The sequence below is a fragment of the Larus michahellis genome, chromosome 1 (assembly GCF_964199755.1).
Source record: "Larus michahellis chromosome 1, bLarMic1.1, whole genome shotgun sequence".
In the NCBI taxonomy this organism is placed as follows: Eukaryota; Metazoa; Chordata; class Aves; order Charadriiformes; family Laridae; genus Larus; species Larus michahellis.
This window is the reverse complement of record NC_133896.1, coordinates 38259183-38286135: the sequence shown is the minus strand read 5'-3', so window position 1 is coordinate 38286135 and position 26953 is coordinate 38259183. Positions and strand designations below refer to the sequence as shown.

Below are 26953 nucleotides of genomic sequence, written 5' to 3'. Positions count from 1 at the left end.
TGGAGCTGTACTGTGATATCTTTGCCTGGTTCAGTCTTGGCCTAACCCAGAGTGCAGACATATCACGTTAAATTCATGTTACACCGGTTGCCTTAATCCTGGCATTTTCTAATTTTTGAGGAGTATGCAGTTTTACTAATATGCTGATGATGATTGTTTGTATTAATATGCATTTAATTTAGGGGAAGGGGAAGAATATAATACAGGTAAATAATGTGAACAGAATTTGCCCATCTGTGTATCTAGAAAAAAAAAACCAACAGACACTTGTATGCATTCTTTATTACAGCTCCATCCAGTAGAAAACCAGGGGACCCTCTGGTTATTTCTGATATCAAGAAAGGAAGTGTTGCTCACAGGTAAGACATTCAAGCTCCCAATAAAAATCTGTTCCCATTGTGTAGCCAACCAGACTCAAGTTAAGCAGAAGGGAGCTTGTAAGAGACACTGCTTTTTAAAAAAAAAAAAAAAAGTTACAAATTAGAAGTCCAGCATATTAAGAAATAATTATGTTTTAAAATCCATTTTGTTTCTAAAATAGAGTTCTTAACCTTCTAAGATACCTTACTTTATTGTCACTAGAATTTCATGTAAGCTTGTTTGCTTGTTCACAGAACTGGCACACTCGAACTTGGTGATAAGTTGCTTGCAATAGATAATATTCGACTTGACAATTGCTCAATGGAAGATGCTGTCCAGATTCTTCAGCACTGTGAGGACCTTGTCAAGTTAAAGATCCGCAAAGATGAAGATAATTCCGGTATTAGTAATGAGCCTATTGCAGATTCTTGTGTATTTTCAGGATTTTTAGAACAAAGGGTTATTCTTTTGGATTTATATTTTAGTGAAATGTTTTTTCTAAACCTGGCTGACATGCTAATGCTAATCAGAACATGTCACACTAAAAAGAATTGTAATGGTATATAAAGTTTTGCATTTTCTCGATGGCTATATTGCCTGCAGGATCTGCGCTGCACAATGAGGTCTTCAGTTCCCCTCAGGTGCAGCTATATAAGGTTGATCTTTCTCTTATCAGCGAATTGAGATTTTCTCTGCTTGTAAGATTGGAATCATGGTTAGCAAAGCATGGATCCATAGGCCTCAGTTCTCCAGCAGAGTGGTGAAGTGCATGCTTTATCCATAAATTTACAAACTTGACCTCAGTATGATTGTTCACGTGCTTAGAGGTAGGTAGTACTTTACACGCTGTGCTGGATGGCTGATGGAGGAGCCATGTCTGATAAGCCCAGCGGAAGTATTGGAGCTGCCATCATTTAGCACACCTACATCTATTAATATTCCTGGATCCTCCCCATTACGGATTGCATAAGAGCAGAATTTCTACCTAGAGATAATAAAGCAAGTTCTGTTATGCATTCTAGTGGCAAAGCAAGTTAGACAATTATAACTACTATTACTGCTGGGATTTATATCACAGCGTTACACAAAAGCATGAACTGTAGATTCAGTTGTCTTAAGCTCTATGCAGTCTCACAGCAAAAAGGCACAGCCTGCCACATTATTATTTAAAATCAAGTGCGACTGTTGAAATGGTGTTTAGAATTGCACTAGAATGCTCTTTTCCTTTATTTGCTTTTGAAAGCAAACAGAAAGTATCTTTTCAGTATGATCAGTACAAGGCAAAGGCGGATGCCTTTAGCGTCTTGCACAAATTGGGTTTCAGAAGTAAATCTTGATCCAGCAAAGTGCATGGCCACTGGTCGGCAGAATATTGTGCTTAGGTCCCCACAGGTGGTGAGGTGGGATTTGCTACACATAGTTGGTCCGTCTTGGTTAGAGGTTGGCCAGGTTGGTCATGGGCTGTACATCCAAAGGGACACCTGACTGACAGTTGCTTTGCAAAACAGAGCAAACCAGGCATGTTGTGAAGAGCAAACTGTAACTACACTTGGCAGAAGATTGACAGGAAAAATGCCTGTAGAAGGAAGTTTGACTTTTCTCCTGCACAAGAGAAGGTCTGTCTTTTAAGCGTTCATGGCACCTGGGATCCCTCCTTCACCTTCTTCCCGTCATTTGGAAGACTCTCTCATTAATAACCCTGCAGAGAAATTACCAGCAGACTAGCAGAGGGGCACGAGTTAGAGCCATGTAGAAAAAGTAGTAACCTCCCACACTTTTAAACACTTGAGGGTTTGTCCTGTGTGTGTCATGTCGTCCTCCCCACACCCCCAACTCCTTCTCACCTTGTGGACTTAATCTTTTTCGAGGACAGCTTCCATTTCCATTGAAGTTGGTACACATTTTCTGTTGCTGTCACTGAAACGTGGATTTCGGTATCCACTCCTTTAAAATAACATCTTTGGTCTCTTAGGTATTGCACACCATGGCAGCTGGTATAGATTTAATCTGAGAGGGGTTCTTATTCCATGGTTTTCTTTTACACGTTCACATTGTTTATTTTGCAGTTACATCATATATCTATATCTAGATTCTCACACAACTACAGTGTCTTATCCAGACACAATTGGTGTAACTGAACAGGTTCAAATGTACATGGACAGCTACTCAGAGACGTACTGAACAAAATTCTCTATATAAATGTCTCTTGTAATAGGTGACTAGGTGTCAAAGTGTAATTGAAAGTATTTGAGGTTTCAGGTACTTTGAAATCTAAAATGAACGAGTGTGTCCTGAAATGCTAAAGGAAAAATATTTAAAAAAACAATGGCAAAATAGTAGCAAAGGTGTAGCAAAGTGTATCTCAATTAAAATAAATTCTTGCTTTTTGCTATTAGTTTATTTATCAAAGTCTGTTTTCTCACAAAGGGGAGAAATGTGCTTCTAAATCTCAACAGAAAAAAATCATTAATAAATTCCTGAAGAAAAGAAAAGCCTAAAGTTAATAGAAGAGTAGGCGTGGAGCACTCCAAAACAATTTACAAATCACAGAGTGAGATTAAATTTAAATTTTTCTTAATCTCTCATGGCATGTTTTTTTGAGGAGGTTCTTCCTCCCTAGCTTCTCGTTTCTTTGCTCTCTTTCAAATGCTATTCATTTTTAAGTATTTCTAGCTTCTAGCTCTTCTTTCTTCCTTCTGTTTTTCCCTCCTCTGCTGTTTTTCCAACTCCTCCCTTCTCCAGGCAGTTGTATGTGTCTCAGAGCTGTGTTCCTCAGAGCCAACCGTGCAGGTGACGCCAGCAGCCAAGTAGTACATGTCTTGTGCTCCCCCAGACCGTGCTCTTCTTTGCCCTTGTGTCTGTATTGATCAGATGTTACTCTGAAGAGCAAGGCTAGTGGACAGAACAGAGGCACTGCAGCACAAGGGTCCACTTTCATTAAATGCAGTTTCCAAGAGCTATCCACAATTGCATCACAAGAAAAGAAAAAGGAAAATCTCAAAAACATGAGACCTGAAAACATGGTAGTTTGGTTATATTTCCTCCCCACATGGAAGTATGTTTTCAGCAGTTTTTCTCTTTCCTTTTTTTCCTGCCAGCTTCCCAAACGGAGGACAGTTTTATCTCCTGATTAACCTAATGGCTGCCACCTTTTTTTTTTAATATTAAGAGTTCTTTGCTTTCATGGCAAGACTGGCCTTCATTGTGAATTCAGGCCACATGCATGCCGTGTTCTTGGATAGCTTACGTTTCTACTGCCTGGAAAAAGCATTGAAGAGAACAGTGACATTTGACATTTGTTGCATTCTGCCATTAATTTTCTTAACTAGGGCTAACCAGAAGACAGACATAATGGACCAGTCTCCTTTCCAGTCATTCACTAAGATCTATAAACTTCCAGCTCTCATGTGGCAGGGCTGCTGTATGATTAATAACTTCTTATTCACTTACGGTTGATAGCGGAGAAACATCGGTATTGTGTCAACCCTTAGCAAATACTGGCTATTACATTTTCAATTAGTTTGGTGGATTACTTTTCATCCTTCAGTTGAAGTCTTCCACTGGGTCAACCTGTGTAAATGTTGTTGGCATTAGATCCCAGAGGATTTGTTGTTGTTCCAAAAACGCTCTAGCAAGCAAGCAAGAGCTGCCACTCTTCTGCTGTGCAGTGGCAGCTTACATGTCAGCCCACTGTATGCTGGCCAGAGGCTTCCAGTGGGGTCCTGGGAGTTGGGTGCTTCTGGAAAAAGTGCATCAGATAAAATGTAGTTGATGTGAACTGTGACAAAACACTGATGATAATGCCCCAAGTACAAGGCAAACATTAAGCATGAAAATCCCAGTATTTTTCCACTAATTCTTCTCTCCTTTGATTCTATATGTGTACCATTTTCTTTATGTGGATAGCAAAGGGCAAATAGGAGGGAGTTGGGGTGGGGGGAAGCTAAAGGCCTAAATTTTCTGTAAACTGGGAAGAAACAAAGTAGCTCCAAAGATATTAATGATTCTCCAGCTCTGCTTCAGTACCATGTTCAGCATGAGAAGAAAGCAACTCTTTGAACCTTTGTTAGCGATGCAGGTATCTTTTTTTTTTTCCTTTTAAAGTTTTTCTGTCTACACAAATAGAAATGGGAACATTTGAATTTTCTGGCTTGTCTCAGGTTAGTTCTAGTAACATTTACGGAATGTGCATCCTAGACATTTTCCACACTCGCTGAGCCGTTCGAAATGTCATTACCCACAGCTCTAGGAAACGTTGCCCACCAGGCCAGACGTCATGGCTGAATACCGATATCATAAGATGGGCAAGGGATCATTTGTTATTTTGATCTGAGGAGAAATCTAGCATTTTAAATTTTAAAACATCCCTTCACAACTCAAAGATACTGCAGTTGATTGCTCTCCTGCTGTGATATTTTTTTGATAATACGTAAAGAGCATGCACTGTATAAATACAGGAGCCTTTCTTGTTGCTGCAACACCTGCTGGGTATTGTCTGGGGAAAATACATTGTATTTAAGCTTACCCATTGATGAATCCTTCTCCATTTCTGATGATTGTTTGGCGAGACTAAAATTTCAAAATAATGCAAATGACTTAATGCAATATAATGAAATCAAATGTAATGGAGTTATTATTCAGCTTAGTTGATAATTCAGAATTCAGAAGCTATTTTTGATTCTGTTACAAAAGCTTAAAACTTGTCCATCAAAAACATGGGACATATTTCAGGTTCTCTTAGCAAGGCAGCTGCTCGTCTTATCATAACTTGTCATTTTTCCCACAATTCTTTTAAGGAAGCTGGGTTTTAAAACTTTTGAATTATCTTTGCTTCTAAATACCTTCCATTCAGTTCAAGAAACAGATGAGTACCAGTATTTATACAATAGTAGTAACTTGTCTTTTCTCTAGTAATGTACCCTTGCGGCAAAGAAGGCCAAGAGCCTCCTTAGGTCAAGGGAGGTGGTCCTTCCCCTCTGCTCAACACTGGTGAGAGATTTCTGGAGTGCTGCTTCCAGTTCTGGTCTCCCCAGTGCAAGAGACACTTGGACATAGTGGATCAGGTCCAGTGAAGGGGCTGGAGCATCTCTCCTATGAGGAAAGGCTGAGAAAGCTGGGACCATTCAGCGTGGAGAAGAGAAAGCTCTTATCGATGTATATAAATACCTGAAGGGGGGGTGTAAAGTGGAGAGAGACAGGCTGTCTTCAGTGGTGCCCAGTGACAGGACAAGAAGCAATGGACACAAATTGAAACATGGAAGGTTCTTCCTGAACATCAGGAGACACTTGTTTACTGTGAGAGTGACTGAGCACTGGCATGGGTTGCCCAGAGAGGTTGTGGAGTCTCCATCTTTGGAGATACTCAAAAGCCATCTGGATAAAGTCCTGGGCAATCTGATCCTAGTGGCCCTGATTGGGTGGGGGAGTTGGACAAAAAGACCTCCAGAGGTCCCTTCCAACTTCAGCTATTCTGTGATTCTGTAACACAATAGCCTGAAGTTGTATTTTAACAGGAAAGAAGACAAAAAGATATTAAACTGAGTAAAATTTAGTCTTAATAGAATGAGGGGAGATTTTCTGTTGCCTTCAACGTAATCAGGTTTTGGCAATAAAAAAGAAATTGCAAAAGAGAGGGGTTTGGGTTTGAGTTTGGTTTTTTTGTTTTTGTTTTGGTTTGGTTTTTTAAAGAATCCAGTAGAATATTAATTACTGATTAAGAAGTGTATTTGAAATGTAATCCTTTGAATATGTTGTTTGATTACCAGTCACTAGACTGAATGTGCTATTTTTTTCATTCCCTCTTTCATAAGAAACCAATTGCATCCCCTTGGCATTTATTGCAGATGAACAGGAGAGCTCTGGAGCAATTATTTATACTGTTGAGCTCAAGCGCTATGGTGGGCCTCTTGGAATTACAATCTCTGGTACTGAAGAGCCCTTTGATCCCATAATCATTTCCAGCCTTACAAAAGGAGGATTAGCTGAAAGGTAAATTGGAAAGCAAATTATTTTTAAATGTTCTTTTTGTTGAGATAAAGATCTGTTTTGTTTACCTGAAGACACTAGTTTTCGTGGTTTAGGAATTTATTTTTTTATAATTCTCCAAATCTGAGTTTATCATCTTTTTCCTGCTGTTTTTTGATCATTGTCAAGTTCAGGAGCATGAGCAATATCTTAACAGGATGTTCTTGCACATACTATACAAGACAAAGCAGAGGATTGTGGTCCTTATTGTAAATCACCTAGGAAAGACTAGTCAATCGAACCACTCAGTCACCAGAACATTTTATCATCCTTTTAAAAGCCTTGTATAGTACAATAGCTAGGGAAAGCACTTCACGTGTCTAAGATTATCTGAACTTAGCACACACACATACTGCATCTGTTTGTGCACTTACATACACAATAGCGAGTGTTACCCAAGGAGCCGAAATGCTCCTCATGGTAAGTGATGGATAGCGAACAATGAAAGTGCTATGGTTTTCTATCGCCTGTCATTTCTAAGATAGGTGGAGTCATTGCAATCGGTACCTTTCAGAGAGAACTTCCAGCACACAAAACATGATACTGTGCACAGCCAGAACAGTGTGTTTACACAAAGAGAATTTATTTTCATCTCTTGATATGATCCATCCTGAAAGCCACGTTGGTGAAATAGTTGGTTACTTGCTTACAGTGCCATTATGTGTTATGTTGTGACGACTTCTAGAAATCTGACTCCTTTCAGAACTTACTGAGCTGTCTGAGATTGCTCTTAAACAGATGGGCTGCAAACAATATCATTCAGTGGTGATTAACTCAACTACCACAGTAACACAGAAATCCACATCTTCATGCCTTAGCTCTGCTATTGTCACTACAACAAAGGTGACTTGCTTTAAGCGTTTCTAACAAAAGAAGTATTCTGCAACACAGCTGAAAAAACGAAAGAAAGGAAAATCAGACTTTCATGCTCCAAATATGCAAAGAAATTGCCTTTGTTGCTTTTTATACTCTCTTCTCAATGTTTTACTTTTCTCTGTTAATGTAGGACTGGGGCAATTCACATAGGAGACAGAATCCTAGCAATAAACAGTAGCAGTCTGAAAGGAAAGCCTTTGAGTGAAGCCATTCATTTATTACAGATGGCAGGAGAAACTGTCACCTTGAAAATCAAGAAGCAGACAGATGGTGAGTATGGCCAGGGCTAGTAGCATCAGTGGTCTTTAAAAGCGTGTGTTGTTACAGATTAACAAGCATCTAGGCCATCCCTGGAAAAACGTAATGTCAGTAGTAAAAAGCATATTCTCAGAAATGCAGTAAAGCAATGACCACCACCACCCTTTTTTTTTTTTTTTTTTTTATAATCCTATTCAGCTACCAGTCCCAAGAAATTTTCTGTCCCTGTGGGTCACATAAGCGAACTCAGTGATGCTGAAGATGAAACCTCTGCTGCACAGAAATCTGGCAAACTCTCAGACATCTATTCCACTACAGTCCCAAGTGTTGACAGCGCAGTAGAGTCGTGGGATGGCTCTGGTATTGATACCAGCTTTGGAAATCAAGGTACTATCAAGAATGCAATCGACATTTAAAGTAGGAATTATCGCCTTCATGGTTGACCTTCTTTTGCCTTAAAGAGAACTTTATCTGTACCAACTTTAAACCTTGTACTTTGCCAGTGTCTCATTATGACCACACACCCTGCCAGGCAGCATGATTTCTTACACTTGGCTGGCCTCAGATTCATTCTTTCATGACAACATGATGTGTTACGAAGCATTTATCAATAAATTAAAAGACTTTTGTTAGCTTTACTGACATCTGAATAGCCCGCTCCATAGCTCATCCACAACTAAATGAGTTTATCCTTCAAATACAGATCAATGCAAGGCACAAAACACACTGAAGATGTTCATGAATTTGATGCCCATATACAGTAATTTTTAACTTACGGCAGATTTATTATAAACTGCTGAAGGGGGAACGTTAGGCATTGCTTATGATTTGTAAATCTTTTGCTTCTTCTTCATTCTTGCAGAATTAACATCTAACGTTCAGCTCTCAAAAACAGTCATTCTATTTAAAGACATGATTTTCCTTAACACTAAATTCTCTATTTATGTTTGACTATTGGTTTATATAGGATTTTCAAATAATTTCATTTTAATTTGTAAGACACATTTATTTAGGCAGAGAGAGATACAGACATCTTGTGTTATTCTAGATAACATGAAAAATAACTTCCACACAGCTTCAGTGTTTTATTTGACTCTCTTTAAAATGTTTATTTCCATAGTAAAGCAGGTATTCCCACTACCTGGCATGTATCCAGACAGGTAGATCCTTGCCTCAAATAATTTTTTCTCGTTCGCTCTGGTTGCACACATTCTTTCAATTTTATTTTTCTGTTGCTTTCTGTTGCTTTCCAGGAGCACTGGTAGTAGCTCATGGACAGCTGTTTTGTACCCTCACACAGAGAACTGAAACTGAGCTCTGCCCAGCAGATTTCCCGTATAGACTGAAGTTCTGTGCTGATTGCTTACGTTGCTATTCTCTAATGTGCCTGCTCAATGATAACACCGGTGGTTGCTTCTGGAAAGCAGAATGTTTCCTTTGAAACCTGCTGAGCTACCTGAGATCAAGAAGTAGCTGATGTCACTACTAGTGGCCATGTTTTTTCTGTTCTTTAATTTTTAAGTATTTCTTAGCCTTACTGCATATATTTGTCATCAACTTGCTTTGAACAAGACAGTCTCAATACATTTAATTATAACTCCTGTTTTCTACATTTTACTTTTAATTTACTGTTATATATAATGTTTTATTTAGTACTCGATGTATTGGGCTATATTACCCCTGTATAATTTGTATTTCACTGGAGTTAGAGTTGGGATGAATTTGTCCCCTTTTCTGTTTTTAACTGGTTTGGTCAGTTCATCAAAATAAATCACATTAGATTTTCTTCTGATATGATTATGATATGAAATTCAACAAGAGCAAGTGTAGGGTGCTGCACCTGGGGAGGAATAACCCCATGCACCAGGACAGGTTGGGGGCAGACCTGCTGGAGAGCAGCTCAGCTGAAAGAGACCTGGGAGTCCTGGTGGACAACAGGATGACCATGAGCCAACAATGTGCCCTTGTGGCCAAGAAGGCCAATGGCATCCTGGGGTGCATCAAGAAGAGTGTGGCCAGCAGGTCGAGGGAGGTCATCCTCCCCCTCTACTCTGCCTTGGTGAGGCCGCATCTGGAGTACTGTGTCCAGTTCTGGGCTCCCCGGTTCAAGGGGGACAGGGAACTGCTGGAGAGGGTACAGCAGAGAGCTACCAAGATGATTAGGGGACTCGAACACCTCTCTTACGAAGAAAGGCTGAGGGATTTGGGTCTCTTCAGTCTGGAAAAAAGACAGCTGAGGGGGGATCTTATCAACCCTTATAAATACTTAAAGGGTGGGTGTCAGGAGGATGGGGCCAGGCTCTTTTCAGTGGTGCCCGGGGACAGGACAAGAGGTAAATGGGCACAAACTTGAGCGTAGGAAGTTCCACCTAAACATGAAGAGGAACTTCTTTACTTTGAGGGTGGCAGAGCACTGGAACAGGCTGCCCACAGAGGTGGTGGAGTCTCTGTCTCTGGAGACATTCAAAACCCACCTGGACGCATTCCTGTGCAACCTGCTCTAAGGTGACCCTGCTCTGGCAGGGGGGTTGGACTAGATGATCTCCAGAGGTCCCTTCCAACCCTATGGTTCTATGATTCTGTGATTTTTATGTTCTAAAGAGAAGTATTGCTGAAAAAGTGCCAAAATGATAGTACTCATTTGCTGGGTGAATTGATTGTATTTGGAGCAAATTGTTCAACTATGGAAAGGATTGAGGCCCAGACTGCTTTCCAAAGTCCTGATGATTCGGATGCCATGCCAAAATTAAACCAGTATCTCAAAGCAGATTTTTTTTCTAACTCTCTTGAAAAAATCAGCCCAGACTTAGTTGTATACATGGCACTTCTGCTAAACAGCCTGAGTGTAATCAGATTTGCGCCTTGTCCCTTGCTGTGGTACTAATGTGACCCACATTTTTATTAAAAGTTCATTCTGTCTTGACCTGTCAAGTTGAGTTTGGCTTCTCTCCAAACCTTTCTTGGCATAAGCACAGGCTAAGCAAATTGAGGAGTTTGGGGAATGTTTCTGGAGCACCAGATAATGCTTTATCCTATTAGTTACTAATTTAATGCTGGTGAGCAGTCTTTTCTCTCCTTGAATTAATACCCCATTTTGTACCTTTGTCTAATGTGTCTGTATTACTAATCTGGAGCCTTCCCCACACAGCAGTCACATTTTCACAACCAAAACCCTTCCTAGAATTTGGGGGTGTGTTAATGTCTGCCAATTAGGTGGAAAATGCACACAACTCTCTAGTTACATGGGATTTGAGGGAGACAGGTCTAGACTGATTTATGGAAGCAAATTGCCCTCTTTAGAGAGGTGACAGCAGTGATATTTGTTAGTCATCCACAAAATAGAACATCCTAATCCAATATGCACATCAGAAAACACCAAGTACAGAGCTAGAAAAGGAATATGTCAAGATTAAATATATATATATAGCAGCTCTACCATAATGGATTTTGCTTACCAGATCAGCATCAGCTTGTGACAAGACAATCCCTGTGTTCTTCTTGATACATCACTTGTAAGCCAGACTGTCTGGCTCCTACTGGGAATTAAAATTACACTGAATTCAGTTAAAGAAATACTATTGAATTAATACCAACATTGCTTGTATGATAAAAGCACACAGAAGTAAATTCTTCAGATATAAAGGCCATCATAAAGGCCATCTGATGCCATTTACACAGCTTTGAGATATTTGGAAATGGCTGATAGATAAATGACTTTCAGAGGTGAGCTTTCCAAGGGTGTATATTGGTCCTGGGCACGTGTGCCCATTGTGAGACGGGCCTCTTCTCAGCTTTTGGAGCCCTAGCAAAAAGCAGTGTCTCTGCTAAGTGCAAGTTCCCCTTCCACAAAGGGGCACAAGTACAGAGATTCTCACGTTGGCCTTATGCAGGGCAGTGCAGGGCTATGACAGCACAGTCCTGCATTTGTATTAACGAGGCCTTGCCTCAGCAGTGCTGAGACAGCTGCTCTCCTTCCTCTTCTGGCATTACTCCAGTTAATGGTCACTCGAGAGCCTCTACACCATGCCAACTTTTGCATCTAGGTTGCCATTCTACAGCTTGGTAGTATAATTGACGCTAATATGTCTCCAATTCTTGGCTGCATTGCTTCCAAATTTGAGAAAGTTACCAGGAGGAAGAAAAAAACTTTCTTGCTAGTCATCTCAAACATCAAGTTGATGTGATTTTTTCATGCATCCTTGCAAACTCTTTTTTCAATAGGTCTGAAGCACAGTTTTCTTAATAGCTTAGGTTTAATTTTGGGCATGTTGCACATGACCACGTTAACACATATTTAACACATCCATAACACACGTGATTTGTTCACTAGTATTCAATGTATGATGTCAAATTGGAAGCTGATGAATTGTGAAGGTGTCTAAAACATCAGAAGCAGCCAAGACATAAACAGTAAGAGAACAGTGTTAGGTATATTTCAGATTTTGCTTTCAATGGACTTTCATAGGAGAAGCTCTAAAGCACACCTAATTCCAGGCATAATTTAGGTCATAAATGATCTGACTACTACTGCAAAAACAAGGTAGCAACCATGAGTCCACATCCAGGTTTTAGAGGACCCAGCTTCAGAGATGTGCTTTTCTGTCATTAAAACATATACACCGCCCTAAATATATAATTCATCTTTTTTAGGACACAGCTATCAGGCTTCAGGATACAACTTCAATGCCTATGAATGGAGGAGTCCTAAACAGACTAGTTTGTCCCCTCCAAGCAAACCACGAAACCACCCATTTCATGATACAGGGCTGAGTGATGACGAATGGGACCGACCTACAGCAAGCAGGTAAGTTCCCATAGGTGTTTCTGTTTGATTTGCAGCTGCCTCAGTGCCCCCAAAATGAACACTTACTGTCTGCAATGAAATTATGTTTTTCTAATGCAGCTATAGCAGCTCTTCCTTTAAATATGAGATATAGTATTTATACTTCATGGAACTTATTAGGGTAGATTAGTGACATTTGTGGAAGATTATGATGCCAAAACCAAGACATATATTTATTTTGAGTTACTTCAGACAAAAAAACGCACAGCGTTTATCTCTTAAGAATAAACAAACAAAAAAATTAGGGCATTCCCCTGGTAATCTTCAAAAAAAAAAAAACTTCTGCAAAAATAAACCGACAAATAAAGTATCTAAAGACAACTGGCATGTTAATCTTTTCTCTTTCATGAAAACTCTTTGTTTTGGTTTGGGCAAAGAAGGAGAAATTACAGTCTTCTTCCATAAATGCTTGAGACATCTGCAGTGATTCAGTAGGAGAACGAAGTGATCCAGGTAGAAATGTCTTGTCCAAAGCTATTGTAGTTTTCTATGCATTCATTCCTCTTCTTCTGAGAAGTAAATCTCCTTTTCAGTGACTTTCTCTGCAGGCAAAAGAACTTCCTGGGGAAAAATGCTTAGTTGACAATGCTTGGAGATAGTGAAAGACACAGAAGTTTCTTATTCTCTATTCTAAGGGTGCATCTGGCAGTGGAATCACTGCAGAGACTTGGGTAATTCCTACCAAAGAACAGTTCTTCCTCTGACACAGGAAGACAGACAACACAGAAAGATTCCTAATGCTCTTTGTACCCATCCTCAGGACTTGCAGACATGCATGTCCTCCGTTAGAAATACAGTTTCTTGGTGTAGCTGCACAATGAGCCTGAAATCCCAGTCTGTGAGAAGTTCAGGTTTAGTACTAAATAAACCCTTTCTGGTTCCTGTATAAACATACTGGAGAAGTAAATCCATAAGGTCCAGCCTGTTACCTTTGAAATACAAATCAAGGCAAAGCTTAGATGCCAGTGCTGCTTTTCAGAATCTGAATGACAAACCCTCTGATGCAGCAGATTGCCCAGTGGCATTTTGTCTGGAGACGAGTCTGGCAAGATGATAGCTAAGGTCTGGGCAAGTGTGAGTTCTCAGTTCGTATCCAGCTCCTTTGCTCCCTACTGGCCAGAAGCATAGTAGAAGTTTTCATAGGCATCGTGGACAATATTTAATAAAGGAAATGACCATAGTTTTCTTCATATTCTTGGTAAGTTAATATCTTTAATGTAATAGCAGCATCTTTATCCACAGTTAAAGCCCATATTTTGCTTCTCAGATGAGATGCATCCATAGATTCCAGAACACCTGCTGTTTTGCAGTTACCTAAGTCACAGGCTGAAAAGGTTGATGAGCAGTGACTCAGGAAGCTGGACTGTAAAATACAGAATCTTCTAAATGAAAAGCATGCATTCTGCTACCATTGTCAAGCACTATTCAACAGAAAGTATGCACATTAAAGAGCCTTGTTCTACATGTCAATGTGACTTACACCTGAGATATATGGCACGAATTAAAATAATGATTTTTTTTAACCCTGTCTCTGTAAAATGGATTATGCCATACCTGATGGTGTTCCTATACCGAGTGCTGGAGTATCTGAGAAGGGCGTATCCGTTCTTCCAGCCTGTTAAGGGATCCCCAGAAAACCACCTCTTCTCTGCCTCTAGCTAAGCAACTTGTCGTCTTCTATAACACTAAAAAGTAATTTTTTCTTATCTTTATTTTGTGTAGCACAGCTTCCAAGAATATGTGGCAGCAGAAGGAGACTGAGACACTGGAAGAGAATCAAGAAAGCCATTTAAAGCAAACTTCTGTAGAGAGACTGGGGGGAGAGAGCATCAGGAGCATGAAGAAAGAGAACAAGATGTGGAAAGGTGCCTCTGGTGGGCAAAGGAAAGGTGGGGGACAGCTGGAAGAGTGGAATACTTCCAGGTAGGTGAACAAAGAGTGCACAGGAGTGAGATTGAGCTGGGCTGGGGCGGGGGGTGGGGGTGGTGAAGAAAGGAAAAACAGTTGAAATGAGAAAAAGGAGGAAAACAAGGTAAAAGCAGAAAACACATCATTAACATGCTGTTGAGTGACAATGAAATTTCGGTTGGCAAGTGAATGAAAAACCAGAGAGCTTAAACCACTCTGTAGCCTGGTGTCTACCTATCACTGGCAGGTAGGACAAGTCTGTTATAGTTCCTGCTCCAGGGAAATTTTTTGCACGTTAAAACAATACTTGAAGGGATGAGCCTGCCAGATCCTAGAACATCCTATCACCTCCTGAATTTAAAAAAAAAAATAAAATTATTTTGTCTCTTACATGGCAATAAGAACCAAATCATAGGCACCTGGTTCTTCATATCTGACCCACTACCTCTCCTTCAGCATTTTTATGCATCTAAATTTCTGATGGCTCTTTGAATAAGTGTCAGAAAACCAAATATATTCATTATAGGTCAAACAATATTTCACATGACATAAAATCAATCTCTCAGGTTTCAGAAAAAGAAGCCGTAGAGATGCAAAACTATTTTGGTACCTGTTTTTTCTGGTACAGTAGCTCAGCTACAAATCAGTTTATTCATGTGGCTGTAATGGAGATGCGAAAGTTGAGCATTTCACACACCAGGAGACAAGACTAGGAGAAAAGACAAAAGAGGAGGTGAGGGCAGAAAAAGGAATTGTTTCAGCTAAAAAGAGGTCTAGACGTATAGGCATCGTGATTTCAGATTTCACAGAAGTCAGAAAATAAATTCACCTCCAGTTCTAGGAAATCCAGTCTTTGCTGTCGCAGGCAATTGCCTCAAATAATCCTGTTTATTAACTCAATTCCATTTTATATTATAATATCAGTATGCAATATAAAGAAAAGTATTGTAATGAATAAGTTAGTCTGTGTTCAACATTGGCTGTTAAAACAAGAAGGAGCTAATTTCAGAAGTCATGGATCTTTCTAAAATCATGTTTTAAATACTTTCTTATCTTGCCTGGGAGGAATTGCATCTGTGATCTGAGTAGGTATTCCCACCATTGCTGTACCTATTGCAATATCTTAGAAGAGACACTGATGCTAGATGGAGAATCATTGCAATAAGAGATTGAAATGGCTGACCATTGTCTGCTTGACTGATCCTAACTGTAAAAAAGCATCTCTGAGGCAGAGTATCATGTGTTTGAAGCATTCGAGCTGTCGTCCGTTGTGCTGGGCAATTCTCCTATTTAAAAGCTATTCTGTTAACAGTGTTACATTCACGCTATTCACAGTAATACATTGTTTGTCAAGCGAGGCCTCAGATGCTTCCATAATAGTGTTTGCTCTGTTTATGTGCTGTTAAGCACCACTAGCGGCAGTCCATGGGCAGCTGCTCCAAAGTAACAGCTTGCTGCCACCAAAAGGGCGAATTCTCATTCTTTCCTTCCTCATCTTTCCCCTGTGCCTTTCACATAATCAGCCCCCTGCCGTGCAGCAGCTCTGATGCTTGTGTGAACCATCATGGAGCCGATTGCCCTTGCTAAGACAGCAGAAAACTCCTGCTTCCTCCCCTCACACACATACACTGTCACGGCGTTGCTTTGGGCTGTGTTGCTGCAGTCCAGAGTTGGCATTTTTGATCAGACCTCTCTTGCTGGGCGACTTCCCTAAGCATCGCTGTCACCAATGTCCTGCTCAGGAGTGCTAGTAATGAGGCTTCAGTGTGTTTAAGAAACAGCAGAGACCTAAGTCTCCATGCAAGACAGTTGCATCCCCGAGTTTCCCTGTGTTTGTGTATGAAATGACTGGAGCAGTTTATACGACGGCAGTCAGGTGGGCTTAAATTGATAATGATAAACGGAGCTTAGGCTGAAGGGATCAGGTAAAAAACACCACCATCCCTCTTTTGCAAAATGCTGTTTGCAAAAATTGAGGGCACTTTTCCTATTCCCCAGGAGAAGTCCGTGAGGTTGAAAGGTTTTATTGCAAATATACGTTGCACAGAGCAGCTCTGCACACAGCTACTGGTTGATTCATTAATTTTCATAGGGAGGTCCCAGTTTCAATCCAGTAAAAATGTGTATTGAATTGTTCTTGGAATCCATTTGTCTCCTTACTGAGTAACTGGCTGCTCAGATCCTGCCAGCTGCTAGCGACTGCCAGGTTACGAGAAGACTTGTCTGTCATGTGCTCTGCATGTTCATCCAGCCTCTCCTGATCAGCAACTCTTCCCCACTCTCCTGCCTACCTACTGTAACGTTCTGTCATTCAAGTTGCAATCTGTGGCAACGCACGTGTGTAAAATGTCTTTTTCGAGGGAAAAAAGTCCACGTTTTCTTAACCTCTCATTGTAAATCTAGCTTCGCAGGTACCCATGATAACACCGAGGCTGACCAGGAGGAAAATTTCTGGTCTCAGGCTCTGGAGGATTTAGAGACCTGCGGCCAGTCAGGAATTCTGAGGGAACTAGAGGTAGAACAATTTTAACCTTTCTTTCCAATTATAGAGAAATATAATGGTTTTGGTTTGGTTTACTTTCATTTTATTTTCTCCTTTCTTTTCTTTTAAGTTGCACTAATCACACCAATTCATTTAAAAGCTTTAACCCCTCTCCACAGGACAAGGCTGACAGGCGTCTGTGTTTGAGAAACATGACACTCTTGGTACCTACCCTTTACTTTTATATTTTTTGCTTGTGCAGCTGCCTCCCCCGCCCCTAACCAGAGCTGTTTTCTTTTGTACAATGCAACCAAAATTCTACAAACGTGTTCACCCCAGAGCTTTGACTTGCAGCTTCTGCTGTGCATAACCATTGGTGCTGCCTGCACAGGCAGCAAATGGCGCAGAACCTCTTAAGCGGGCATAACCTTCCTGCAGCAATGCATCCCATTCTCTGACAGACGCTTTATGCAGCTTTTCTTAGCATGTCGTAGGTTGCCTTTTAAATTGAAACTTAATTTGATTAAGATGAACATAAAAGAAAATCAGCTTTTCAAAATGTTTACCTGTAATCTTACCACTCCGCAAAAAAAGCTGCCAACGTGAGAAATGTTCGTTATATAGCCATTTCTTCACTACGTAACAAATTTTCACATTTCATCCTGAAGTTAATTGCAAATCTAACCATGCTTCGAGTGAGATTGTAAGGGGGGCAGAGGGGGAAGGGAACAGAGAGAGAGTAACTTTGAGTCTTTATTTTTCTAATCACCTTTTCTCTAAGTTGTCTAATCAGAACAATTAAGATTATACTGCCACTTAAAGCTACGGAATGAAAGGTCCTAAAATATTTTCTTTTATGTTCTTTTAAATTCCTGGAGCTGCAAAACTGGCAGAATCTCATTTTCATTTTTATGTTATATAAAGTCCTTTAGCAGCCAGGAGGAATGTGAATGGCATAACTGGGTGAAAGTTTTTCAGTTCAGATTAATTTACTTCCTCAGATTTACGGTTTTTGTATTGCATGTATGGATAGCAAAAGTGATTCTCTTGTATTTGTTATTGCAAACTAGAGAAATGTAGGAGAAAATGTTATACTGGTTTAATTCCATAGTTAGATATGGTTCAGCACCGCAGGCTTCTCTTGCAATTTTCAATATTCAGAGCACAATAAAAGGATATGGAAATAGATCATTTCAAAATGGAAATAGATCATTCGTGCTGACCAGAATTCAGTTACTTCCACACGTTGAATTTTCCTCAGCCTTTCATAAAAGTGAAATTCAGAACTGTAGGTGCTGTATCATTTATAGCATCGCCTTGTTGCACAACCCACAGCTCTGAAATGAAAGCAAGACTCATTCAGTATGACAGGGTGCTGAGAACGGCGATGCCTCTATTTTATGAAGTGCCATTGCGTAGTCAAGGACTCCTTATCGTTTTTCATTTCAAGGTTCTCAGCCAAAGAGCAAAGAAAACTGTTGTTTGCCAAGTCCTCTGGATGCTTTTGCTCCATCAGGCAGTAATATCAGTCATTACTGAGCACAAGAGAGACTGTTAAGGCTACGATATATGATCTTGCAGTGAAAGTAGTGCTGGAGCTGGGAGAAAGAAGGGCGACAGACATGCTCACCAGAGTCAGAAGCAAACGGTTATTTGCCTGTTTTCCCCTTAGTTTTCCCCCTTCATTTTTACCACACATTTTCAAGAAGGCTGCCTGCATCCTTTCCCAGTCAGAGTTCAGGTCATGCCCTTTTGATTTCCCTTTTCACTTGTCCATCGGCACCAGGCAGAGTAAGCAGGGAATTCAGCGTACCCTCTCCCAGCAGTGGCGTCTCTGTACCGTGGCTGCGCCAAAGTGCGTTTGCCTCCCGTTACCCGGAGCAGAAAGTGTCTCACAAGGGAGGAGGCTCCTTGCTGTGTGTGGCTGCTTTTCATGTCAGTCCGTTCCGCCCAGTGGATGAGATGACTCCCGTCATCGTCTTTCAAGATTTCACCCTCCATGTATTCCTGCATCTAACATAAAAGGCTGGCTTTTACTGAGATTAAAAGCAGCAGTGGGCCAGGGGCTTGTGCCTCGGAAGTATTAGTGCTAAGCTGAGGCAGGTACTCTTGCAATATGTCCGTTACGCAAAAGTTCTTTCCAGGCAGTGAGCTAACCTGCACTGAGCCTTCCCGGCCTGGGAGAGTATCCAGGCACGCTCTCTGCCAGCGCTGACTCTAGAGCTGCCGACACATTCTGCTGACTCACATTTTTGTTACCTTGCACACGCAGTCTGAATTGTAAATGCCTTCCTGTATGTCCAGTTCCGACAAATGCAATTATGCCGCCACTTAAATGTTGTTTTCGTTACGTGTAAAATATTTTTAAAGTAGGCAATTATACTGCACACTCTTCAGTCTGCCAGGGGACTAGCTTACAAGCATAGCCATTCTAGTGCTCAGTATTTTAGTTTGAAATGCCATCTGAAAACTTTTGCCTATAGGGTTCTGTTGTGGTGTTTTGTTGTGGTCCTTTATTTTGTAGTGACTTGCAAGCAGATTGAACATCTATCCTCTTGCCTTTTGCTGTGCCCTGAGTCATTGTGTTTTAACAAAGAATAGAGATGTTTTTCCTACTGCTATGAATTAACCACTTACTTAACCCACATTCTGTGTTAAAAATTAACCTGTTCATTAATGCTCTAGGCCACAATTATGTCAGGAAGTACAATGAGTTTGAATCATGAAAACCCACAACCTCGTAGCCAGCTGGGAAGACAAGCCAGCTTCCAGGAAAGAAGTACTGTAAGGCCACATTACAGTCAAGCTACTCGTAGCAACACATTGCCGTCAGATGTGGGGAGAAAATCCATGGTTCTGAGAAAAATTAAACAAGAAATGAAAGAAATCATGTCACCAACTCCTGTGGAGTTACACAAGGTCTGTAATTTTTCTTCTGACAGCTTTGAAATAATATATTCAGCATAGGGAACCTAATTATATGGCAATACAGTAAGCACTTTTTATAATGACTCCGCAGATGTAATTTGGAGGCCATGCATATTAGTTCTTAGAAACACATTAATGATATATCCTTGTGGGGGAAACAAACAAATAAGATGCATCCTTGTCTCCTGTTTCGTTTTACAATAAATCCTCAAAAGGGACTGCTCTTTTGCAAGGAGCATCCACTGGTAATTTGAATTGACAATACCAATAACTCATCTCTGCAAAATGTGTTCATTAAGAAAGCAAAGTTTAATTTCTAGAAAATACATTTCTTTAGGAAATTACTCAGGAGGGTTTTAGGCTCCCATTGGTCCTTTTTCAAATTAACACTCATTTTGAATCAAATACGTGAGAATTGTTGTACATAATACAGAATGTTATTTCAAAGTAGCTGCTGCTTCTCTTCTCTTTATAATTCCTTTGCTCTAAAAAGGGTAAATAAACTTCAGTCTATGCAACTTTTCACTCCTGAAGACTGTTGAAATCACCTGGTGATATGAAGGTGGCTCTGCACCCCCAAGGAAGTCCTGGATAAAGTATGTTTAGATGTGCACAGCAGACACCCTGCTGGTTTCACTTTCAAGTCCAGCGAGGCCGTTAAGAGCAATCAGTTTCCAAAACTTCGGGGGACATTATAATGCTGTTCTCCTTGATGGCAATGAGCATCCCATCTCCTGCATGTGTCTTCCTCCTAAAGGTCTGAGATCTTCCCAGAGAGGAGGCAGAAGCACGGAGGAGTTTCATTAGGAGGTCACGTGTTGTCAGTCTCAAGAGAGTTGCTTTGGTTTCAAGTCCCTGTGGATTTCACTAAGTTTTGTTTGTAGTTCGTTCAGTTTTGTTCACTGAGGTGAGGACTCACTGAGTATGGGCTAAATGAATGTTTGTAGAAGGTAGTAAAGAGTGGGTCTTATATATGGAAAATTAATCCATTGCCACTGTAAACAATCAATAGGATAAGTTGTGATAGTTTTAAGCTATTCATATTTCCAGCTTGAAGTGATTAATGGAGTTAGTTACTGTGCTCAGTAACTAACTGAGTTTTCCTGAGTGGCGAGGGAATGTGAGATATAAAACAAAACTACGCCGGTAGGCATTTCATGGTGTGCTCACATTCAGCAAAGGCAGAGTTTTCTGCCATGGATTATAAAACCAGCCTTTCATGATTGATAAAATAAATCCTTTCCTGGAAAGGAGTCGTCAGATTTCTGTTAATGAGTCAGTATTCTATGATAGCTCTTAGCTCTTAAGAGTCCTGGGCAGTAAAAAATACCCTGACCTTGGGTTTCTCTCTCTTCAGTTGTCGGATCTTTTAAGATTGCTATGACCTTCTGTTTTAGTAATTTCCAGTTTTTGTTCAGACAATATGCCCACTTTTCCCCTGTCTGATGAAGTGATGTTGAGTTTGCTAATACTGCCTGTTCTGTCACCCAGAAAAGACTCATTTCCTTTCCAAAAATCTAAAAGTTGAACCTGCACCAAGGATTTTCCAAATCCTTATAATCATTTAAGAAAAACAGAAACCAGTGAGTGGATCTTACGGTCTGATTCACCAAAGTGGGCTTGTAGCCCTATGATCACACAAGCAGGTTAACCCAGGCATCCTGGGCTGCTTTCATATTCATGCCCATCCTAACAAGTTCTTATTTGTTAGTTTTCGTACTGGTTCTTGTGTAGCAATGTGCCTGTTACTTTCTCTCTCCTCCTTCATTTTTGTATTAGACGTCTCGTTTAACACCAATAACCTGTTCAGTTGCTATTTCTCATGGACAGCTTGTCCAATGATAATTATCCAAAAGAGCTGCAATGCCACAGGAATTACTTCACCTCACTGCCAGAGAAATGCCTTGATTTAAGTATTTTTCATAACAGATCTTGCTGGCAAATGTGCTCTGCCCTCTGCAGGCAAGTGTCTCAATCAGCTGGGCCACTGATGGGACAAGCAATGAAGTAAGAACTCTTGTGGAAAACTGTGATGGTATAAACAGTCTTTAAAACACAAGCTAAGACATAGCTTGACTAAGACTTACCTTAGAGAGATGTTCAAGCATGTCAAGTTAACTTTACTGCCTCTGCGATGAGCCTGCACACCTGTTAAGGCAGAGCCTACGTGCCCCATAGATCAGAGTTCATACTTTAAGTCTGATTGCAGAAAATGGGCTAGCTAAGGTCTATGAGCCACTGGTTTTTCATAATCTGATTGTGAGAGCAAGAATATATGATTCTATCAAAGAAAAAGCCATACATAAAAATGAAATGCATCGATAGCCACTCCATATATATAGGGTAAGAGAGCGTAAGACTGGATAAAAACTGCTCAGGCTACAAACACAGATAAGGCTAACGGAACAGCACGGTGAGCAGAAGGCATTGCTAGCTTGTCCTTCGCAGATATACACCTGTCAGAAAGGTAACGCAGCTCCGAGGATTATTTTGCTGAACGCTGCAATCTTTGCAGGATTTAACCTGAATTCCTCACTGCTCTTTCTTACTTCACTGCGTTACATTCACTAAACGTGTACTTGAACTGTCTTTGTCCTGAGGAAGCTGCGATTGAGATAAGTGTCATACAAATCTCTTCAAACGTTTGTTCTAGATGGTTTAATAAGAAACATTCAATTTAACTGGATAGCATATTGCTGTGTCAGTAACTAAATTTAATTAATGCTTTTAATTGATTTTATCTACCTAGGTAAGCATATAGATTAATATTTTCCTAAAAATCATAGCGGACCATTTTTTAAAAGTTTCATAGAGCACACATTCCTCTGAGAGCAAAAATATGCACTAGACATGAGATAATTTTTCAATATTATTATTGCAAGTAGTCATTAACCTAAAATTACAGTCGGTTAAAAAACCTCAATAGCTGATCTGTGCAAGATGTATGAATTTAAATTAAGCATTTTCCCATAGATTTGAGAGGGAGGAGAGGCATAGAAACAGACTTAAAATTCGTAAGCCTCTGTTTAAAATTTGTAACTATTTAATTGCTTATGAAATATGAATTAAATTTCCATTTCAGCTTTCTTTTTCCCTTAGGCTCCTGATGTAAATTTAAAAGTCTAACAAATTGCCCATAATGGAGGTTTTGCTATTGAGATCAAACCTTCCAAAGAGTTGTGATCAGAAGTACAGATAAAAGGGCATGATTCAGGTGTTGCATGAATTGCCTGCAGTCTCACACCCTTCAGCCCGGGCTGCGCTACTGGCAAGTGAAGATGCGAAACCTGTGTGCTTTGCCCATACCCATTACGAAGTAAAAATCTGGGTATTTCAACAGCAGGGATTTTACTCTGAGATTCCCTTTTAAGAATATACACTGCCCTAAAAAGAAGTAGCCCCAAAATTACAACCTATAATACAGAAGGTTCTCTGCAGATGACTTGCCCCTAGAAAATGTGACAGCTGTCAAACACGCAACAATGTTAAATCACAACCTCATCTCTTAAGTGAATGATTTTCTGTCATTTCCAAGCTCCTGCTAAATAAACCAAAAGTCAAGAGAAGACAGTCATAAGGGAAGCAGGTTTTTAAAATCTTTTATGATCTGTAGATCTGAAGAACCAGAGAAATGAGAAAATATTTTTATACATAAAAGTTCTGATGGCAGGGTAGTGATTAATTCCCTCTCAGAGTGCTCAGTCCATATAAATAAGGAAAATGCAACCTGAACAAGAAGGGGGGAGGAATAAAAGACTTTGGATGATCATTCTCAATTTCTGCCTCCCTCCATTTCCCACTTTCCAGTATTTCCCACTGCCCTGCAAACACAGGTTCTCACTTTCACAGCAAAACTCCTCTGTCATGTCCCTTATCGTTTGCAATGCTCCGTTTTTTGACTCACAAGCTGGGCATGAAGTAGCATGTGCATTCCCCGGGTGTTATTATAGACAAGACACAAGATAAGGTCAGCTAATGTGGAATGGCACTTCCTTTGATCTGTAGAACAGAATTTGTATGTATTTTGTTTGCTAATAGACCACTCACTAAAAATTAGGAAAAAAGCAGCACTGTCCGAGACCATGCACATGGGCCCACCATCTGTAGTACATGCAGAACTATTCTCTACTCTAGCTTGGCTTTGATAAGATCTTGACTGAAACAGAGTGTCCAGTTTGGGGTCTGAAAATTAAAGAAGGATGTTAACCTTCTGAACGGAGTCCGGAGAAAAACAATCCTTGTTTCACATCGCTGCAGAGAAGGGGAGAATAAAGTGATTTGGTTCTCCGTGGATAGCAGCAGGGTTAGCTCTCAGCAAGGGTGATTTAGTTTAGACATGGGGAAAACATGTGAAGCACTGGAAGGGATTGCTTTAATAGACGGTGGAGCCTCCATCACTGGAGATTTTAGAAAGCAGGACAGATAAACATATCTCAGAAATGGGTTAGATGCAGTTGATCCTGCCTTAGGGCAAGAATACTGTTTAGATGACTTCAGCGAGTCCCATTTCGTGTGTTTTTGTAGTTCATCTGAGGTTGGATCCAGCTCCGCTTAACTCCAGTGCCTCAAGGAAGAGGAAGGGGAAAGGGAGAAGAAAAAGTGGAAAGGGGAAGTTCCTTTTAAAAATTGTGCCATCTGTGCTGGAGTAGCACATAGTATTTTAAGTAAGTCTTCTCTTAGGCACTGTATCACATTTTTACATTTCCTTTTCAAGGCTTCTTTAAGAAGCAGTTAACTTGAAGCACTTCTATCCTTTGTGGTGGTGTAGAAAAGAAGTTATCATCTCATTTGAGGAGAATTTGTGTCTTGGGACAGTGCTAATTACTTTCTGTTCTTGCCAGGAAACGCACACAAATCTGTCAATAACATATATCTCCTTCCTTTATTTTTTAGTCTTGTAGAATTGTAGTCTTACAGCACTTTCATAGCAGCTTCAGACATACTTCAGATCAAAGCCAAGTTAGACATGCTATGGTATCACAAACAAAAGCTTCTGATGATAACAAATTATTACGGGTTTCCCAGAGTCCTGCTGGTGTATCAGCTGTTGATACAAATTAAAATGATTCTATGATGACTTATTTTGAGTTTGCAGATAGATAGCTTTTTCAGTAGCTGAAATGCCCATTGACTCGTAAAATCCACGCTGAGGTGGAGGAAGTAATGACAGGTTCAGCAAGCAGGGACTTTGGGGGAAGGTGGGAGAAAAGAAGGCAAAGACTTTAAACACAGCAGCCCCTGGGAAGTTTAAAATGAGAGCTCGTGCCCAAAAATGTCACTGGAAGGGGGAAAGGCTTCAACTTAGTTAATGGGACTTTAGGTGCGGCTTTCTGTTCTGTGCTGTGCAGAGGGAGAAAAACAACAGAAGAGGAGGAACTGGTGTAAAGCGGGGGACAAATACTGCGTGTGGGTGTTGTGCTTACCCCAGCATGAGACAGAAATGTTTTCACAGCAGCCCAGCGATGCATCATCCACCTCTACGGATAAAACAGTGCTAATGCTGCAGCAGCTGGCGTTACATCTTACTTCTCTCAGCTGTTGCCCAGGAGAGCTACCAAACTCAGCAGTGAGTCTTTCATTCTGGTTAAAGCACTGTTGATACACCACTAAAGCCAAGTAAATTCAAGAAAACTGCAGAGAGCGGGGAAAAAAACCCCAACTATCTATCTGTGCTCTCTGTTGATGTGACCAAATCCTTCACTCCTGTTTTGAGACAACCTTCTCTGTCCTTGCTTACCTTTTCACAACGGCAGTAAAGGCAGGATCTCAGAAGCTTTCCGAAGGCAGCAGCCGCCAGCGCTGTGCCCCAGCACTGCTGTGCCTTGGCGGCGTTCTGTGAAATACTGACCAAGTCCTCGGCAGCCCCATCAGAATTTGGTCTTGGCCCTGCCTTGAGCAGGAGATTGGACTAGAGACTTCCCAAAGTCCCCTCCAGCTTGACTGATTCTGTGATTCAGAAACACTAGAAAGGAATTCAGGCTGGCACACACAAGGATAGCAGCATATGGAACATTGCTGATATCCAGCCATTAGAAAATTACAGAGCACTCTTAATGTCGTTTTATTAGCCAGGGTACATTTTGAATCTATTTTGAACCCAAAGTGAAAAAAAACTATAGCAGTAAAAGCCCGATTTTGACTGTGACTGTATCTGCACACACATTTTGTGCCATCATCGGTGTGTCAGTCAGATGTCACACCATTGACTCACACAATTTACTTGCCTAGGTCTGCACTCCTGATGTGAGAAAGAAACAAGGAAAAAAAAACAAAACACCTGGCAGAAATAAAAAAAAACCCTAAGCAGACCACATACCTACAAAAAAGTCTGAATCCTTTTCTAATAACAGATTCACAAAACTCCCTGCGACTTGTTCTCTGAACACCTGAAAAACCTTCTCCTAACAGTTTTATTAACCCCTATTTCCTGCTTTTGAGTAACTGTCTCTTGGCTATGTGACTGTAAGAATGCTGCCTGCAAGCTCTTGCTGAAGGAGCCTTATTCATACTCTTAAAAGATTGCATTATAACTCTCATACTGAGCACTTTCGTGAGATGAGGCCTTCCAGGGTGGACCGTTGCCTGGCCAAAACCAGGCTGGGTAGGGCTTAAGGAGCCAGCGGTGTTTATGCTCTAGGGAAGTCTTGGAAGACACGACAGCTATTGAATGGTTGAGGCCGGGTCTTCATCCCTGAAGCAAACCTAAACTTAACTGGATGATCAGTTGGATGCCTGTACTTGGATCCTGGCAACTAGAGAACAGGGTAGGAAAAAACTAAAAGACTAAAAAAAAAAACGACACCACAAAAGGTGGGCTAAAACCTACAAATTCCCAGCTGACAAGCAGAAGTGAAAAGGGCTGCTTGTTACAGAAGAATAAGGCGGTTTCTGAGAATATTAATATAATGTCAAAATGGGGACAACTCTCATATAATGCTGTAAGTACCAAAGAATAGGTAAGTGAGCTCTCCAATGTGAAACAAAACAAAAAAAAAACAAAACCCAAAACACACTAGGAAGAAAGCCTGCCTAGTGCTTGTAGAGACGTGGACAAATACCTTTTTTTTGCCTTCTCATCCTGTCGCATCACCTCCGCAGGTAACTTTGTACAAGGACTCTGATGGAGAAGATTTTGGGTTCAGCGTCTCAGATGGTTTACTGGAAAAAGGAGTGTATGTTAAAAATATTCGACCAGCTGGCCCTGGCGATCTGGGAGGTTTAAAACCATATGATAGACTTCTACAGGTAATGTTTCTGGCCACACACTGCTTTAG

The 26953-nt window shown here is 40.6% G+C and overlaps 1 protein-coding gene across 10 annotated transcripts in view; it reads left to right on the top strand.

Annotated features, from left to right (window-relative positions):
* GRIP1 (glutamate receptor interacting protein 1) overlaps window positions 1–26953 on the top strand; it is a 337148-nt gene that overhangs the window by 307544 nt on the left and 2651 nt on the right. For 5 of the 10 annotated variants that reach the window (XM_074572573.1, XM_074572588.1, XM_074572585.1 and 2 more), the window contains 10 exons: window positions 290–359; window positions 615–760; window positions 6204–6348; window positions 7391–7530; window positions 7717–7905; window positions 12169–12322; window positions 14084–14284; window positions 16673–16784; window positions 19437–19670; window positions 26778–26924. In XM_074572573.1, the coding sequence (XP_074428674.1) occupies window positions 290–359; window positions 615–760; window positions 6204–6348; window positions 7391–7530; window positions 7717–7905; window positions 12169–12322; window positions 14084–14284; window positions 16673–16784; window positions 19437–19670; window positions 26778–26924 (1538 nt within the window). Of the gene's footprint in view, window positions 1–289; window positions 360–614; window positions 761–6203; window positions 6349–7390; window positions 7531–7716; window positions 7906–12168; window positions 12323–14083; window positions 14285–16672; window positions 16785–16930; window positions 16976–19436; window positions 19671–26777; window positions 26925–26953 lie in introns of all 10 variants that reach the window. The other 5 variants (XM_074572555.1, XM_074572560.1, XM_074572541.1 and 2 more) reach the window with 2 other exon arrangements.